The 19,051-nt window shown below is 43.4% G+C and overlaps 1 protein-coding gene across 1 annotated transcript in view; it reads left to right on the top strand.

Moving 5' to 3' along the window:
- GRIK1 (glutamate ionotropic receptor kainate type subunit 1) overlaps window positions 1-19,051 on the top strand; it is a 209,684-nt gene that overhangs the window by 9,853 nt on the left and 180,780 nt on the right. The window contains exon 3 of the mRNA XM_040422093.1: window positions 708-965. Within this exon, the coding sequence (XP_040278027.1) occupies window positions 708-965 (258 nt within the window). The remainder of the gene's footprint in view (window positions 1-707; window positions 966-19,051) is intronic.

Here is a 19,051-nt window from a genome sequence, read left to right as displayed (position 1 = left end):
AAATTAGGAAAACTTTGAAAGTAAGGGCTATTTGACCATGAAGGAGAGTGATGGGGTGCTGCGCCAGATGACCTGGCCTCCACAGTCACCGGACCTGAACCCAATCGAGATGGTTTGGGGTGAGCTGGACAGCAGAGTAAAGGCAAAAGGGCCAACAAGTGCTAAGCATCTCTGGGAACTCCTTCAAGACTGTTGGAAGACCATTTCAGGGGACTACCTCTTGAAGCTCATCAAGAGAATGCCAAGAGTGTGCAAAGCAGTAATCAAAGCAAAAGGTGGCTACTTTGAAGAACCTAGAATATGACATATTTTCAGTTGTTTCACACTTGTTTGTTATGTATATAATTCCACATGTGTTAATTCATAGTTTTGATGCCTTCATAGTCATAAAAATAAAGAAAACTCTTTGAATGAGAAGGTGTGTCCAAACATTTGGTCTGTACTGTATAACAGCTCTGAGCGTACAAGATCCTCCTTCTGGTTCAGTGTCTCTGTACAGCATAATTTGCTGGTTTGCACTACACTATGCATTGTGATCTAGAACAAACTCTCCCAGAAACTCTCCTTAGGGCTCCTCCGATGTTGCAAACCTACAACATGCTTGGAACTGTCGTTTTGCAACAGCTGGAGAGCCGCTGTTGGACAAATACTCAAGTTGTGAAAATAGTTATTATTTTTACTTATCTCCTGCCATTTCTCTGCCACAGCTTGTGACCAGCTGGCCCTCGGGGTAGCAGCATTGTTTGGACCATCTCACAGTTCCTCGGTCAGCGCAGTCCAATCTATCTGCAACGCCCTGGAGGTTCCTCACATCCAAACAAAATGGAAACACCCCTCAGTGGATAACAAAGACACGTTTTTCATCAACCTCCACCCAGACTATGCTGCAATCAGCCGAGCGGTGCTGGACCTGGTGTTACATTACAGCTGGAAGACGGTGACGGTGGTGTATGAAGACAGTACAGGTAGGGTCACCAGAGTTTCCCGCTTTGGTAAGATGATGTCCTGCAGAGTTATCTGTAATGAGCTATTTTGGTAATTCTCACCAAGGGTTATTTTCTCATGGTCCAGATCACGATCAGTTGTGACATCCACAGCAGGTAAAACTTTTTTTTGGGCTCTCTTCTCTCTTTTAAAGCTACAGTGGTAAGATCGACATTTTAGAAACCTACTGGATGTAAGTTCCCTTGAAAGTTAAGCTTTATTTTTGAGTACCATGAATTATACTGTGTACACATGTAGCAAACGTGACATTTATCGCTGTAAAGGGGTTTTCCAATGGAATAATTTTCTATAAAAGGAATGCAGAATGATGAAATAATAATTACTTGCCTCACCGATCCCCTGGCCACTTCCAAGTCTGCCCTGGTCTCTGCTTCTCTTCACTTCCTGCTTCTGGACTCAGCCAATCACTGGCTGCAGGAGTGACCAGCCTCAGCCAGTGATTGGCTGAGCAGGCAGACCAGATAACTTTTTTGTATGTTGAGTCCAGAACCAGGAAGTGGAGAGCTGTTGGGACCAGAGCAGCATCAGAACCACAACAGCAGGGTATGAGCGAGCTGATTTATTTATTAATTTTTTTGCATTTTTTTTTTATGCATTTTTGCTTGTGCATGAATAAAAACTGCAGAATAACACTCAACATCTTCCAGCAACCACCAGTGAAAAACAGGGCTGCGTGAAAAACAGACAATATAGAACATCCTGCAATATTTCCTGAACGTGAAGATGATGTCTGAAAAACAACCCTCATGCGCACAGACCAATTTAAATTAATGGATCAGGATCCAGTCCAGACTCTATGTGTTTTCAACACTTATCGCATCCGGACGGAAAACTCGCTCGTGTGAAAGAGGCCTAAAGGTGCTGCCACACTTTCAGGTTTTTTTATACAGTTTTTAAAGGCCCAAATCAGGAGTGGGGAGAAAGTATTAAGGACAGATACGACTTCTCTTTTTTTGAATCCACCCCAGTTTTTGGCTTCAAAAGCTAAGATCAATAAACTCTCTAAAAAATTGGCAATCAGTAGGCTGAGAGAGTGGACAGGCCATGCATGGTCAATAAGGCTGTAATGGATGGATCAGGTCCTGATGTGTTCTTTATGAAGCACAATGGATCTTGCAGGTCCCGGCAGAGCCCTCATTGTCTCCTAATGCTATTCCACCTCTCCTTATTGATAATAGAGGGTTAATAGTTCACAGCGGTGCGCTGCAAGCTGCAGATAACCTCAGCTTCTGGTGCGGAGAACACATCTAATGAAGAGACTGTGCCCCCCCAGGATCCTATTAATGTTGGTCTTTTATGTGCAGCGTCCTCCAGAGCCTCTTCTCTATATGGAGGAGCCGGGTCATTATAGACATCGCTGCTGTTTATTGAATTACCTAGACTGAGATTAATGAGGGGTTAGTGTACGGCTCCCGGGGGATGTGCGGAGAACTAGTCATACACTTCATATATAATGTCGCTTAGGGTAGGCACGTACACATTTTAGTATCTGATAATAGACTGTAAAGCAAAAATGTGTTTATTTGATATTAAAGGGGTTTTCCAGTAATACGATTTTGCTGTCCTATCCTCAGGATAGGTCATCAGTGTTTGATGGGTGGGGGGTCTGACCTCCAGGACCCTACCATTCAGCTGTTTAAGAAGGTCACGGCGCTTTGGTGAGCACTGTGGCTTTCCAAGCACAGCGCCGTATATTGTATAATGGCTGTGCTTGGTATTGCAGCTCAGGCCTGTTCACTTGAATGGGACTGAGCTGCACCTAAGCCACGTGACCTATGAACTTGATGTCAGGGGCCGAGTAAGAGGCCGCAGTGCTCACCAGAGTGCCCCTGCCTCTTCAAGCCAGCAGTCGGACCCCCATAAAAAAGACATCGATGATCTATCCTGAGGAACACCCCTTTAGTTTTCTATGGGGGTTACGTGTGTTCGATTGTTCCAGCCTGTAACTTCTATTGGCACATCAGTTTTAGCCCCTACCCCAATGATGGATCTGGAGCAACCTTTCTTAGAGTTGTGTCCTTCCTCTGTTATTATGCCTCGAAATGTATTAATTATTTCAACCGGATGTTACCAGTTGGGGGTAGGCCCAGGAGTGCACCTAGCCTTTTTGCTGAAACAGCACCTCCCAAGCCAAATCTTCAAATTAACCCCTTCCCTCCAGACATACTTGGAAAACATTACATACAGCGCTACAAAACATAGAGGGTAATACAGCGCCACAAACCTCTTACATTCAGTGATGTAGATGTTCTCTTTTCCTTATCTTCTCCACAGCCTTGATGATTTCTTTCAGCCATGTCTCGTTTATGCAGCGTTTGGCACACAGACGTCGTAGTTTCCTACTTTTTCATCCTCCTCCCACCTTCAGAACACCCCATCCTGTCACCCCCAATGCTGTGCCCTCTGTGCTCCCCAATACTATACTGCAGAAACAGTTCCACTGAAAATACTAATACCACACAGATAGTGCCCCCTTCAATATTTATTACTGGCACACAGCTCCCTAAAGAATAACTGTGCCCAGAAAATACTTCCCCTGACACTTATAGTGCTGTAAACATAGCATCCGCCAAAAATAATTGTGCTAAGCTGATACTGTGCCAGTTTGCCCCCCACTGTAACAGTCCTTCCAAAAGTGTTACCAAGAGTAATAATTATCTGCCAGAGTGCACTACGTGGTAACAATGCCCTCAATAGTAATAATGTCCCTCATTATGCTCCTGTAGTGCCCATACTAGTAATTATGTTCTCCGTAGTCCCCCAGTAGTAACAAAGCCCACCATAATGCCCCCAGTAGTAATAACTCTGCCTTATAACATGTGCCAGTACAAAAAATGGCCCCTTATGATGTTTGCCAGTAAAATAATCCCCCCTTACAATATGTGCCAGTACAAAAATGCTCCCTTATAACGTGTGCCAGTACAAATAAAAACCCAAAACAACCTTTTAATGCCCCCAGCTGAACGAAAGTCCCGATAGTGGCTCCATTACAATGTGTGCCAGTATAAAAATACCCCCTTTAGTGTGTGCTAGTACAAAAATGCTCCCTTATAATGTGTGCCAGTACAAAAATGCCCCTTTTTAAAGTCCCAATAGTGCTTTTCCCCACTTGTCCCTACCTGGCGCCATTGGCGGTGCACCCCTGGGTAGGCCCTGACAGTCTGAAATTGTCCATTCAGTGCTACCATTGTCAGACTGCACTGAGAACACCCAGTTTTAAACGTATTCATAAGATGTTTCAGAATTGTTATGGGGAATCAGGGCTGTTTCTAGGGGGCGGCCGCCCGGGGCGCTGTCAGAAGGGGGGCGCCGGCAGCGGCGCCCTCTTGCCGTTTCTCTGCCGTGCGCCCTGGCTCCCTCCCAGGGGCGTAGCTAAAGGCTCACGGGCCCTGGTGCAAGAGTTCAGCTTGGGCCCCCATTCCTTTAGTGCTTGTTGGCAAGGGGCAGGTGAGCACATAGCCTTCCTGCTGCCTGAGGCAAACATTGAAAGGGCACCCCCTCATGCCAAATTCTTGACCTAACCCTTTCCCTCCAGCCAGAGGTGTAAATTGAAAAGCATGCACTTTCTATAATGTCAGTGTCTTATGTGGCACAAGGGTTTTTGGGCCCCCTCAGGCTCCTGGGCCCGGTAGCGACTGCTACCTCTGCACCCCCTATAGCTACGCCCCTGCTCCCTCCCTCTGAGATCTCCCCTGCCCTGCGACCTGCGCCCGAGTGCCGAGTCCTCTCACTCTTCAGACAGTGCCCGTACGTACTACCGAGTCCAGTCACTCAGCTCCGGTACGTGTGGGTGGCACTTACTGACGTCACGCGCCTGCTCCTCCCACTAGGCGACGCAGGCGCGTGACGTACAGTGAGTGAGTGAGCGCCGCACTGCCTGCCTTTTACCGCCCGCCCTGAGCCCCTGAGCAGTGCTGATGCTGAAAAGAAGCCTGCTGTGAGGCGAGTAATGGTCTGTGGGGGGGGGGGGAATTAATTACAGCGGGGGGCCACTGTGGGGGACATGAAAATGGGGGCTACTATTATACAGGGCAGGGTAATATAACTCAGGACTAGGCCTATCAGACATTATACAGTTATAATGACACCCACAGCAGCCTCCATTCTAAATAATGTCCATAGTGATTCTTATTAAAAATAATGTCCCCCCACAGGCAGGCTCTGCGGGCGGCGGCGCTCACTCACTGTACGTCACGCGCCGCGCACTGCCTGCCTGTTACCGCCCGCCCGGAGCAGTGCTGAGAAAGAAGCCTGCTGTGAGTGAGAGCCTGAGTCTGTGGGACAGTCCGTCACTGGGTGCGTCATTGTGACCGTCCGTGAAATGTGGTTACACATTTTTTACAATGGGGAGACACTTAATTCATCGAGCAGTTTTGAGGGGGGGTGGGGAGTTTTTTTAACACTCGCCCTGAGAAAAATTTTACCTAGAAACTGCACTGTGGGGAATACACGTATTTACTAAAATAGACAAGTCAGGAGAACAGACAGGTCTTTAATAAGGCATATTCTAAGGAAACCTCAACTTCCTCTGTACTTAAAGGGAGTCTGTCACCAGGGTATTCACTGTTACACCGGGCACAAGGCCTTGTAGAGATAGCTCAGCTGAGTGTAATGATACCTTTCACTTAGAGATCCTTGGCTTCATTCCGGAGAAAAAGTACTTTTAATCCCTATGCAAATGGCCAGTTAAGTGCACTGAGGGAAGGACCAAGCCACTCTGTGCACCCTGGCTCCTCCTGCTTCTACTGTGGGGTGAGGGGGGCCTCAATGCTCCGCTGGGTCCCATGGACACAGTTGAGGTGTCACCACATGTTGCTGTTCTCCGGAACAGATGGTAAGGCGTGGTGCACCTCAATGGTAAATATGTCCAGAGAGTCAGGGTATGTAGCAAACCAGTGTGCTTTATTACTGGAGGAATTCAGGTACAAAATAATACAGAAGAGGCCTAGGGCTGGCTTCTCCAGTCTCCTCCCTGGTAGAAGAAGGTTTCCTGCTGAGGAAAGGCCTGAGCTAGCTGTACCTCTGTGTCTCAGAAGGCTGATACCCTAGCCAAAGGCTAGTGGCCCAGAGTGGCTCAGTCGTCCGGTTAACTTCCTGGTACAGGGCTGGTAACCCAGGGTCTGTGGTCAGCATCCCCGTCTCAACATCTTTTTCTGGTTACTCCTGCAGTCTGGCACAATCTCTCCTGCTAAACACTGGTCCCTATCCGCAGACAACTAGGAGCTCTGACTGCTCTAGCTGAACTAGAACCTTTTTAGTGGGAGGGGTGGAGTGGAGAAGCACAGCCTAAACAGAAACAAGACTAGTCTAGTCTCCCTGATGAGCCTGCAGTAACCTTTACAGGCGAAACGCGTCGGACAGTGGTTCTCAGGATATAGGTCAAGCTAGTTCAGGTCCTGGGAAAGGTTCCAGTGTCAGTTCAGGGATTGCCATTCTCAGGGCATATGTCTAGCTATAGGGTTTAGAAAATCACCTGCAGCAGACAACTAGGGATGTTGTAGCGACCCCGCTCTGGTGCTTTTTAACGAACAATATTTGAACCCCAGACCACAAAATACATACAGTCGTGTGAATGCCCCCGAAGTGTATTTTGTATGGTTGTGAGACCAAAACTAAAAAGGGCAGACATGTTCCTGGGTTGCCTTCTTGTATGTGGTCTTTTAATATGATGTAGTACTAAAAGCAGACATCATAGTGCCCCAAGGGGGATGTTAACTGGATATTCCCATCCTCAGTTCTGACTGTTTTAGTGTCACAATAGTTCTGGCATTATATTCATGAACTGAGGAAGCTAATGGTGACCCTCTATTGTTGAGAATTGTGAACATTTTGAGAATGTTTTGCTTCTGTTGCTGCAAGCTATAGCGCCCCCTGGAGTACAATCATGCTAAACCTTGGAAGCACCAAGGACACTGCACCTCCTGTACATGACCTGATCAATGCGTAGTATCCTATTTCAGCTCTGTTACACTCCTTCTAGCCAGGGGGGCATTGCTTTTGCCTAATTTGACATGACAAGCGGATCTGATTAATTTGCAGCTGTGTCACATTTCAATCAGATAGTGGAGGAGATGTCACTTGACCGCTAGATCTGATTATATTACGATATAGCGTGACAGCCCCAAGAGGGACTGCAATGCCTTATACACATGTGTTAATTCATAGTTTTGATGCCTTCAGTGTGAATCTACAATTTTCATAGTCATGAAAATAAAGAAAACTCTTTGAATGAGAAGGTGTGTCCAAACTTTTGGTCTGTACTGTAGGTCCATCAAGTTCAACCAAGGTATAGGTGGGGACGCGAATCCCAGAAGGAAGTGAGACTCAGATTTCTACACATTTTCATAAGCATTAATGTTTTTTACTTTTAAGAATTTGACTAAAAACTTTTTGAAACTGTCCACTGTTCCTGATGTGACCACGTCCTGAGGAAGTCTATTCCACAGATTCACAGTTCTTACAGTAAAGAAGCTTTGACGCTTCTGGAGACTGAACTTTTTCTTCTCCAGTCGGAGGCAGTGCCCCCTTGTCTTTTGAGCACATTTTTCATGGAATAGCTTTTCGCCGTATTTTTTGTATGGCCCATTTATATACTTGTATAGATTAATCATGTCCCCCCTTAGACGTCTCTTCTCAAGACTAAATAAATTCAATTTTTTTAATCTTTCTTCATAACTAAGACCCTCCATTGCCCCTTATCAGTTTAGTCGCTCTCCTCTGTACTTTTTCCTTTCTATGTATTGGTGCCCAGAACTGAACTGCATATTCCAGATGAGGCCACACCAGGGCTTTGTAAAGTGGTAATATCACATCCCTGCCCCGCAAGTCCATGCCTCGTTTAATGCATGACAATATCCTGGTGGTCTTAGAAGCAGCTGATTGACATTGTATGCTGTAATTTAATCTACCATCCACAAGGACACCCAAATCCTTCTCTATAAGTGACTCTCCCAGTGTTACATCACCTAGGACATATGAAGCACAGAGATTATTACTACCAAGATGCATAACTTTACATTTGTCCACATTGAACCTCAAGTCAGCTTGTAGTGTGTGGACATCTTCCATAGACCGTACAGTACTAGACAGCTTAGTGTCATCTGCAAAAATAGATATGGTGCTATTAATCCCATCCTCAATATAATTAATAAATACATTAAATAATAAAGGGCCCAGCACTGAACCTTGGGGTCACCACTTATAACCTGGGACCATTCTGAATAGGAATCATTGACCACAACTCTCTGGACACGGTCCTTCAGCCAGTTTTCAATCCAATTACAAACTATACTTTCCAAGCCTATAGACCTTACTTTACTTATTAAGCGTCTATGAGGGACAGTATCAAAAGCCTTTGCAAAGTCCAGAAACACTACATCCCCAGCCGCCCCTCTGTCCAGGCTACTACTCACCTCCTCATAAAAACAAATCAGGTTAGTCTGACAACTTCTGTCCTTGGTAACCCCATGCTGGTTATCACTTATAATAGTATTTATAGTCACATACTCCTGTATATAGTCCCTTAAGAGTACTTCAAACATTTTTCCCACAACAGAAGTTAAACTAACTGGTCTATAATTACCTGTGGAGGACCTAGATCCTTTTTTGAATATGGGCACCACGTTTGCCTTGAGCCAATCACTTGGCACTGTACCAGTACCTAGAGAATCCTTAAAAATTATAAACAGCGGCCCAGCAATGACTGAACTGAGCTCTTTAAGCACTCTTGGGTGCAATCCATCTGGACCCGGAGCTTTGTTCACATTTACCCTATTTAAGTCATGAATGCAAATATTTTCAGCAAAAAGTAATGATACAGTCCTAGTGGACCGGTGGATAATGGCAGGACTTCTGCTATTAGTACAATGGAAAGACAGAAACATTTAGCAGCATTACAATGCATTTAGTGTAATGTACAATAGACTTTTTATAACCGTTTTAGAAGCTGCATTGACTTATTTACTAAGCTGCAGTCAGCGTTTTACAGCAGACAGAAATAGCTCCACTCAGTGAGGTCATCTGCTTCACATTCCTGCCATCATGGCAGCTAGAAGAATCACATCAGCAGAATATCATTTACAGATTACCACGTCTGGAGAAATAACACATTGCTTAAGATTACGGCATCAGATATAGATTTGTTTTTAAATCTGATTATATTAAAATTTCTCAAAATTCTGTGCTGATTAGTTTTTAATATTTTTATTGGGGTCAGAGCCCTCTCTGATACAAAGCTCCAAAACCCCTGCATGAACAGTGGACCTGGCCCCTCTCCTGACATGTCTGTTTTAGTAACTACTTACATTCCCCATGTTATAACAATTCTGCAGCATCAATTCTTATGACCCCATGTTGTGCCATTCCTCTATTATTCCTACTAGACATAAATGAATTGCTAGCAGTTTGCAATGAAGTTCCACTGGGTGTTACCAGTTGGGGGGGGGGTGTCACTGCACAGTTTGACACTATCCATTCAGTGCTGTCAGTGTCAGACACACAGGGACGCACTCCCAATGTCATCACATCTGTAGGTGCCTGCTGCTTTAATAGTCAGCCATGTTTCCCGAACCAGTCCTTGAAATTGCCCCAATGACAAATTGTCATGGAAGGACATTCATCTATCAGATGGCCAATATCAGGGTCAGATCTAAGGAGGTTCCAGTAGGTTTGTAAGATGTACTGATGACTCTTATCAGATCATTGCTTGTGGTATTAGTTTTTGAATTCCGTACATGGTGATCTGGGTCGAGACCAAAGATTGCTTTGTAGCAGTGCCGCCATTAAACTGAATGGGGTGGCAGTGTGGCTTGCAAGTTGCCATGACTGCACCCCCACAAAATCACAGCAACATCTGGGGTTGAGGATGCAACAACATGCGAGTCACGCTGCATTCTTGGTCACATGATCCTTGGTTGCAGCCAAGATCGCTCCGGTCTTAGGGCTCGGCTACACAGCAATTTTGGGTGTGACACCTGTCACACGCTGAAGTATCACAGCGTAGCAGGGCAGCCATAGACATGAATCTGGTCGCAGCACGACTCTAGAATCACCAAAAATCCAGCAGTATTGGATTTTTTTTGTGATTATGGGGAAGCAGTTGTTGCAAACATGCGAGTCGTAATGCAACGCACATTCATTTCTATGGCCGCGCTTCTACACTGCGATACTTGGGCGGGTGACATGTGTTGCGCCCAAAATCACAGTGTATCTGAACCCTTAAGGATACAATTACAGCTGCCATTAGAAGGAGCTTAGTGGAAACTGCTTTAAAGGTACGGAACAGAAAAATCCATTTGCCGTGAAATCCACCATGAATTTCAGCAGACCACCCAATTCATTGCAACGGGAGAAACCCTGGTGAAAATCCACAGAAAGAATTGACATATTGCAGGTTCAAACTTTGCACCCCATGGCAATTCATGCATACAGTAGTTCTCTTTCTGCAGCAGGTAGAGGAGATTTGTCTACCGTATAAAACTGGAGACAGGAGGTTGCACAGCATGGGCGAATGTATGTCTGTGTGATGTATGGATGGATCCTCCAGAGCCGATCTTGTTGAGCGAATCGAAGTTGAAGAAGTGGACTTTGATCCGAATTTCAGAAAAAATTTGATTAGCCTCAAAGGGCTTTGGGGTAACAAATAGATTTTCCATGAAATGGTGGTAAAAATAAAAAAAAAATCATACTTACCTCATCCATTTGAGCGCAAAGAGGGCGCTGCTGCCATCCTGCTTGAAGATCCCGAGCGAGATCTTGTGTGTGGTGACATATGATGTCACCACGTTGGCCGACGTGATGACTCAAATCGTTGAGGTAAGTACAATTTAATTTAGTATTTTTTTTTATCAACACCTGAAAAGGCTTAATATTGATCTCAGATTCTGCGATCAGCGATGATCCGTTCCCTGTCATTGTACCCGCTATTTGCAAAGAATAGTGCCTTGTGATGAAGTAATTCGTCACTAAGCAAATTTTTGGGTAAAGGTCGACAAAGCAGTCAAATCAAATTTTTGAGAACTTCGCTCATCTCTAATGAGGAGTATACGGTACATCAATATTCAAGGAAAATCGCCTCTGGAGCAGCATGTCATGACAATGTCAACTTGTAAAGTAGCCCAAAAAGTCTTGATAATTTGACCGTCATGCTCAGAGTCTAGAAGAATAGCTTTTATTTTTATGAAGTGTTCCACTTGTAGTGGTGAGAGCAGAATTCTTCCTTTTCTAGCTCCTTAGGCAGGACATGTACCAAGGACTCAAGATGAATGGATTTTTAGTTAGCACACAAACAAAAATAGACCCAACACTTTCTGCACCAGCTATTAATATACCTTCAGAGCTTGAAAGGAGCAGAAATTCACAGATTTAGGAAGGCATAAAGAGTGAAATTCTCACATTCTAGTGATGACGCACCTGTTATAATACAGGCTCTGAGGCCTCAATGCAAAATCTATAACAGATCCTTGTGCCATTTTTAACACTGGGGTTTTCTTATGTGGCAGAGGGGCGTTTGGACCTCATCAGGCTAGTCCCTGTGGGTGTGTATGTATATTAATATATACAGTGTGTATATATATATATATATATATATATATATATGATATATATATATATGATCATACATATGCACAAAGGTGGATAACATGGATGTCCTTGAATCGCCACTCATGATGATGGGCATATGTGTTGTATGGTTTCATTTTAATGGTTCTTTCCCTTTAATTATTACTTGTTATTGTAATGAGCAGATGCAGGACGCTGTTGTTCTAGGCATCGGCCTGCAAGGAGCTTCCTGAGAATTGAGTGCAGATTAATTATTTCTGTATCTTATGCTTATGTGATCTGTATATGTATTCTCTGTATATGTCTTTATCACTGCTTAGTAAACTTCTTATTCACTTAGCTATGTCTAAGCCTATTTATTCCCGTACCTTATTCACATACTTGCCAACCATCTAGTTTTTACTGGACTAGCTGGACCACAAAAGGGCTGGATTGTTGGTGTTTCCGTGTAGAACAGGGTTGAGGTTTACAAATGCCCTGTGACTTGGAGTTCAAATGTTGGAGTGTATGGGCAACCTATCTAGTAAGAGTTGTGGCTCTCAGGTCGCACTCCTAAATTCCAATCTCCATAGCAAACAAGGATTTTTGTAATACAGTTTAGGAGGATTGGTCTTCTTATATAGAATAAAGGACTGAGGGTGAACGTACCCTCTCTACTGTTATTGCACAAAGCCACCCATTGTAAGTTGCTTGGCCATGTAAACACTGGGGTCAACATAACAGTGGGTGGCTGTTACTGCATAAATATTTTACTTTAGATACTGTTTTCCTGCAGTGTATGATAAAACAGCGCTATTTCATATATGTTTAAGGCTAGATTCATACTGCCGTTCAGACTGCCATCTGCAAGAGATGGACATTTGTGGACCTCCATGTGGCACCCAGTTGCATCTGATCTTAATATGGACCCATTCACTTGAATGAATGAGTCTCTGACAGAAAATGGAGAAGAATGGTGCACACTACCACAGTAGGCTATGCAAAACCTCATAGAGGTTGATGCCCAAGTCACTTCCTTCAATGGCACTGGAAGGGTTTTGGGTAGATGTTGTGCCACTCCTGCTCCTAACTTTTCCTTTTCTTGACTTTGTCATAGAATATCATGAATTTTTGTAAGCAAGGTTACTTTGTTCTGATCCTGTATGATGACAGCCAAAGGAAATTGTTGAACACTAAATTGCCTTGATTACTGTAATTATTTTAATGCAAGTGTTTACTTGTGTTTTTGCAGGAGAAGTGGTTTTGTCTTATTTTTCACCTTGGAAATAACAGGATATATTTCTTTTAAATCAGTTATTCCTTCACTGTGACCTCCAGGGTAGAATAACATGCTTTCTGGTTTAATTGCTTTTCTTAAATGTAAGGTACGGTACCATAATTTCATAAAACCTAATGAAGACAACCCCAGCAAAATGCCCTAATCTGGCATATAGAAATCATAGTGGGGTACCCCTCTCAAGTCCCTCTTTTATGAGAATGGAGAGTTGCTCTGTCCAACCAGCTCCCATTTCTGAGGGACCTTAGCCATTCAACTGAGGAAATGTCTGGTTGCTGTAGCTTATCATGACAAAAATCAGCTGTTTAGATCAGGGATGCCCAACTTGCGGCCCTCCATCTGTTGCAAAACTACAACTCCCAGCATGCCTGGATAGCCTACAGCTGGGTATTGTAGTTTTGCAACAGCTGGAGGGCCGCAGGTTTAGATCAAGGGACGATCATCTGATTGGCATGTGAGCCACATTCTTAAAGGGGTTGTCTCTGTCTGTATCCGAACTGCACATAATTAAAGGGGGGGTCATCAAGACAACCACATTCCTAATGCCCCTCTTAGAGATACCCCACCTGTAACCCTCTCTATTTGCCAGAGCAGAGAGGTGCAAACTAATAGTGGCTCTTAGTTCGGCAGACTGGGCCCATCCATTTTAATGGCGTAACCTTCAGAAGTGGATATGCCAAGAGTGAGGTGGTCATCATAAATGATATCCCTCATAGTCCTCTCTTAGAACCCAGTAGAGAGAATATTGAGATGTGTCACTCCGTAATCTGCACTTTGTGAAGGGTGTGGGGAAAGCAAGCAGAGGATGTATGATTTAGACCCATCCCCAAAAAAATAAAAATGGTGTTAATTCTGGCCACTGGTGGACAGCTATGCATGCATAGCCATTCGGAAATTGGCCAGTGTTCTCATACAGCAATTTCTATAACTTGTATGCTTTGCCTGCTATTCTTGGGCAACTGGAATCAATAGGGTCTCATCTTTGGGGCCACCATTGGTTGGTGTTTTATGGTAAGTCTTTTGTATCCAGTACTGAACCAAAATACTGGTGAGAAAGTCAACTGGTGCCATGAGGAATTCCTCTGAGGCTCTTTCACATTACCCTCTATACATTTTGCATTGGAGCCCAGGAGCTTCAAGCATACTTGCCATCTCTCGTGGGATGACCAGGAGCCTCCTGAAAAACAGGAGACCTTCTCGACTCCTGCAAGAGTCAGGATCTCTCCTGGACATCACAGAAAATTTAGGACCAATTTACATTTACTGTGCATGGGACGGGGGTGCAGCATCCTCAAACTCAGCCGCAGTGTGACCTGCAAAAAATTTCTTCGAACACCACTCTATCATTTTCCATGGAGGATTCTTTCAAAAAGTTAGCAAGTAAAGCTTCAAGTTATAATTCTGTGATTGGGTAGTAGTTGTAGTCTATTAGCATGTCAACATTTACACTGAATCCTAGGAAGTACCGTATACGTGGAGCTTTAACCAAGCTGATCTTATATGAACAGTGTTACTCTGTTTGTGTAATTCACAACTCTCCTTTTTTCTCCCAATCAAGACAAATCCCTCTTGTCACTTTATAGATTTTTAAAGGACGCCTCTTAGGATTTTTTTTCCCATGCCATGAAATATTCAATCAGCGTAGTCAAGTACATGGAGTAATTCATCACATATTAAAGCAAATCTTCGCTTCTCGTGGCTTGATTGAATTTAATCTCCGTATGCGAGAAGTCCCAGTTCTGTTACTAATCTGTTAGAAATTTGCATGTGTAATTGACAATGGAGTGTGCTTCAGAATCAGTGACGACTGACGGGGTCTTCACAGTACATTCCTAATGTAAGAAATCTGGAAAAAAGCTAGTCCCAACATGCACAGTAACCAAATACCCGACACAGATATATAAATGCACCCCATACTGCTACTGTGGGGGTGCAAGGATTTAGGTTTCCATTGTACTAGAGAGTTTTGGTCCTTAAAGGGACACCTATCAAAAAATATTTATCACATATTAATGGCGTAAATGTGAATATTCTGTCATTTTCTGAAAATATGAGGGGATGGTTTTCTGGACGTATTTTTTGCAGTCAGTCTGTGTATTCTACTTCCTATCCTGGCTCTTAAACTTCCTCCTTATCATGGGAGACAGCCTCACTTAAAGGGCATCTGTCAGCAGATTTGTCCCTATGATACTGGCTGACCTGTTACATGTGCACTTGGAAGCTAAAGGCATCTTTGTTGGTCCCATGTTTATATGCAAAGGCGGATTGGCCATAGACCTTACAGGGAAATTTCCCAGTGGGCAGATGCCCAGGGGGCCACTCAAGCCCTCTTGATGGCCGCAGGCCAGGTACATAATGCTATGCCTGTACCCACCCCAGATAGTGGGACAACGTTGGGCATGGAGTGCTACCATGACAGAGAGATAGATATGAGATAGATAGATATTGAGGAAGGCTGTAGTGTGGAGCCGAAACGTTACGTCCACATGAGTGAATAAACATTTTTTCATTTTTAGATTTCAGTGTGCTGCCTTTTTGCATCTTTTACTTATTTGGTCAATAGTCTCGTCCCATTGGGCTTGCCTCTCTGTTTTTTCTTCCTTCTTTTTATTGTCTAGTCATGCCATTTTTCTTTAAGATAGATAGATACTAGGAAAACCTAATGTGCTGGAGAGCATACTCTTTTATTGGAAGGGGGAAACAGGACCGGTATAGTAAGTAACACAGCCATGCAATGCTCAAATAGTTCCAAACAGTGTTGAAATAATACCACCACTGTAAGAGAACAGAATATACAGTCAGGTCCATAAATATTGGGACATTGACACAATTCTAACATTTTTGGCTCTATACACCACCACAATGGATTTGAAAAGAAACAAACAAGATGTGCTTTACCTGCAGACTGTCAGCTTTAATTTGATGGTATTTACATCCAGATCAGGTGAACGGTGCAGGAATTACAACAGTTTGCATATGTGCCTCCCACTTGTTAAGGGGCCAAAAGTAATGGGACAGAATAATAATCATAAATCAAACTTTCACTTTTTAATACTTGGTTGCAAATCCTTTGCAGTCAATTACAGCCTGAAGTCTGGAACGCATAGACATCACCGGACACTGGGTTTCATCCCTGGTGATGCTCTGCCAGGCCTCTACTGCAACTGTCTTCAGTTCCTGCTTGTTCTTGGGGCATTTTCCCTTCAGTTTTGTCTTCAGCAAGTGAAATACATGCTCAATCGGACTCAGGTCAGGTGATTGACTTGGCCATTGCATAACATTCCACTTCTTTCCCTTAAAAAACTCTTTGGTTGCTTTTGCAGTATGCTTTGGGTCATTGTCCATCTGCACTGTGAAGCACCGTCCAATGAGTTCTGAAGCATTTGGCGGAATATGAGCAGATATTGCCTGAAACACTTCAGAATTCATCCTGCTGCTTTTGTCAGCAGTCACATCATCAATAAATACAAGAAAACCAGTTCCATTGGCAGCCATACATGCCCACGCCTTGACACTACCACCACCATGCTTCACTGATGAGGTGATATGCTTAGGATCATGAGCAGTTCCTTTCCTTCTCCATACTCTTCTCTTCCCATCACTCTGGTACAAGTTGATCTTGGTCTCATCTGTCCATAGGATGTTGTTCCAGAAGTGTGAAGGCTTTTTTAGATGTTGTTTGGCAAACTCTAATCTTGCCTTCCTGTTTCTGAGGCTCACAATGGTTTATAACTTGTGGTGAACTCTCTGTATTCACTCTGGTGAAGTCTTCTCTTGATTGTTGACTTTGACAGACATACACCTACCTCCTGGAGAGTGTTCTTGATCTGGCCAACTGTTGTGAAGGGTGTTTTCTTCACCAGGGAAATAATTCTTCGGTCATCCACCACAGTTGTTTTCCGGGTCTTTTGGTGTTGCTGAGTTCCCCGGTGCGTTCCTTCTTTTTAAGAATGTTTCAAACAGTTGTTTTGGCCACGCCTAATGTTTTTTCTATCTCTCTGAGGGGTTTGTTGTGTTTTTTCAGCCTAATGATGGCTTGCTTCACTGATAGTGACAGCTCTTTGGATCTCATCTTGAGAGTTGACAGCAACAGATTCCAAATGCAAATAGCAGACTGGAAATGAACTCTGGACCTTTTATCTGCTCATTGTAATTGGGATAATGAGGGAATAACACACACCTGGCCATGGAACAGCTGACAAGCCAATTGTCCCATTATTTTTGGTCCCTTAACTTCCCTGTAATTCCTACATGGTTCACCTGATTTGGATGTAAATACCCTCAAATTAAAGCTGACAGTCTGCAGTTAAAGCACATCTTGTTTGTTTCATTTCAAATCCATTGTGGTGGTGTATAGAGCCAAAAATGTTAGAATTGTGTTGATGTCCCAATATTTATGAACCTGGCTGTATGTCGTCCCTGGATCTCAACCGCTTTCTATATTTTCTATGAAGGCATATGTAAATCATAGCGGGGGAGTCAGGACCATACTCTATTATACAGAGTATAAAGCCACTGGAGAGTTTAGTTCTGGGGGCTTGGTCAAGTTTTATAATTTCCAATGATTTCAATTTTAAGTGCTGACATCCCCTCCCCGATGGTAAAACTTCTTAAAGGGTTCTGTCCTAATGGGGCCAAACATGGAGAGGGTAGATTGGAAAAATTACCCCTAGTCTGAATTGAGTGGTGGTCAAGCGTGGCTACTTCCGCGCCATTCAGACTATACAGAACTGCCAAAGAAAGCCAAGGGCAGTACCCTAAATGGATTGGTGGTGCCCATGCTTGAACTGCCAATACATTCATATGGGATCACAGGACTCCCATTCTCTTGATTGGTGAGGTGCCCATAGTTGGTTCTCCACCCAGTGCGTGAAAGAACACAATTTATGATAAATTCAAACCTGCTACATCTGTTCGTAGATGATATTGCAACGTGAAATTCATCCAAACTCATTCTCATGAATAACCCAGGCGTAATCTGTCATTGTGTTTCTTTACCATATCACAATGAAGATCTCTTTATCTTCCTTATGGGCTCGTCGTGTCGGCTCATTTGATTAATACTATTTTACGTGACAGTCTACCGCCCGGTACTAAAGGCCAATATCCATTTCAGGAGTGTAGAAAATCTATTCATTAATCAGGGAGCTGACAAGGACCCATATTGATGATGCTGCACCTACACCTTTTTACCCCCAAATCTCCCTTATAATAAATAACGCCCTATAATTCGCGCACCATAAATATTGCAGCATCTCCGATCTGTAGGGGGTTTAATAAAGGCAACATGTTACATTTTTTAAGAGATCTGATCAGATATGACAGCCGGTTTGATGACTGAACGGAAAGTCAGCTGGAAAGTAATACATATATATTGTATATTATCCGTTATTGGGTTGTAACGCTAACTTATGAGATCTGTGCCTAGGAATGATTCCGTTTTACTACCGCTGGCTTGATATTTGACCTGGTAAATGGTGTGTAGTTTATTACCCTGTCATACTTGAGAAAGATTGCATACATTAACTGGTAGGCGTGATACTAAATTGGTTGTAATTAATTCTGAAGGTAAATAAGGGTTAACGCATCGTGGCCATAATGTGTTCACCAATTATTTAACGTCTCGTATCAAATTGTTGCGTTGCCTTCTTTGTTATATGAGTATTTTACAGTGAGTGATCTCTATAGCCGCTCTATGTCTAGACTTCGAATGTAGAAGCTCTCTCCTCCCCTCTCCCAGCAGCCCATCCTAGCATGATCTTAAAGGGGTTTTCCAGTTTTATGAGAATAAAGCGTAATCATTCTGTTAATGAACTTTCTTATATACTTTGCCTTTTTTTATTCCCTGACTTCTCAGATTTATGATGTTTTAATTTTTCCATTCACATGAGTTTTTTTTTTCTTAAGAACAAGTTGTACTGTTGAATAGCATCATTTTATGTTGCATAAAATGTAGTGGAAAGCTAGAAAAAAGTTCCAAATGGGATGGAATTGAAATGGAAAAGAAAGCTCAAGTTTGCCTCAGTTTTATGGGTTTAGTTTTTACGGCATTCCCTAAGTGGTAAACCTGACCTGTCACCTTCATTCTGGGGTCAGTACCATTAGTGATACCACATTTGTATAGATTTTCTTGTGTTTTAATACTTAAAGGGGTATTCCAATCACAGACAATGGGGGCATATCACTAGGATATTCCCCACATTGTCTGAT

Source organism: Bufo bufo, chromosome 3 (assembly GCF_905171765.1).
Source record: "Bufo bufo chromosome 3, aBufBuf1.1, whole genome shotgun sequence".
Lineage (NCBI taxonomy): Eukaryota > Metazoa > Chordata > Amphibia > Anura > Bufonidae > Bufo > Bufo bufo.
This window is presented reverse-complemented; position numbering and strand designations above follow the sequence as displayed.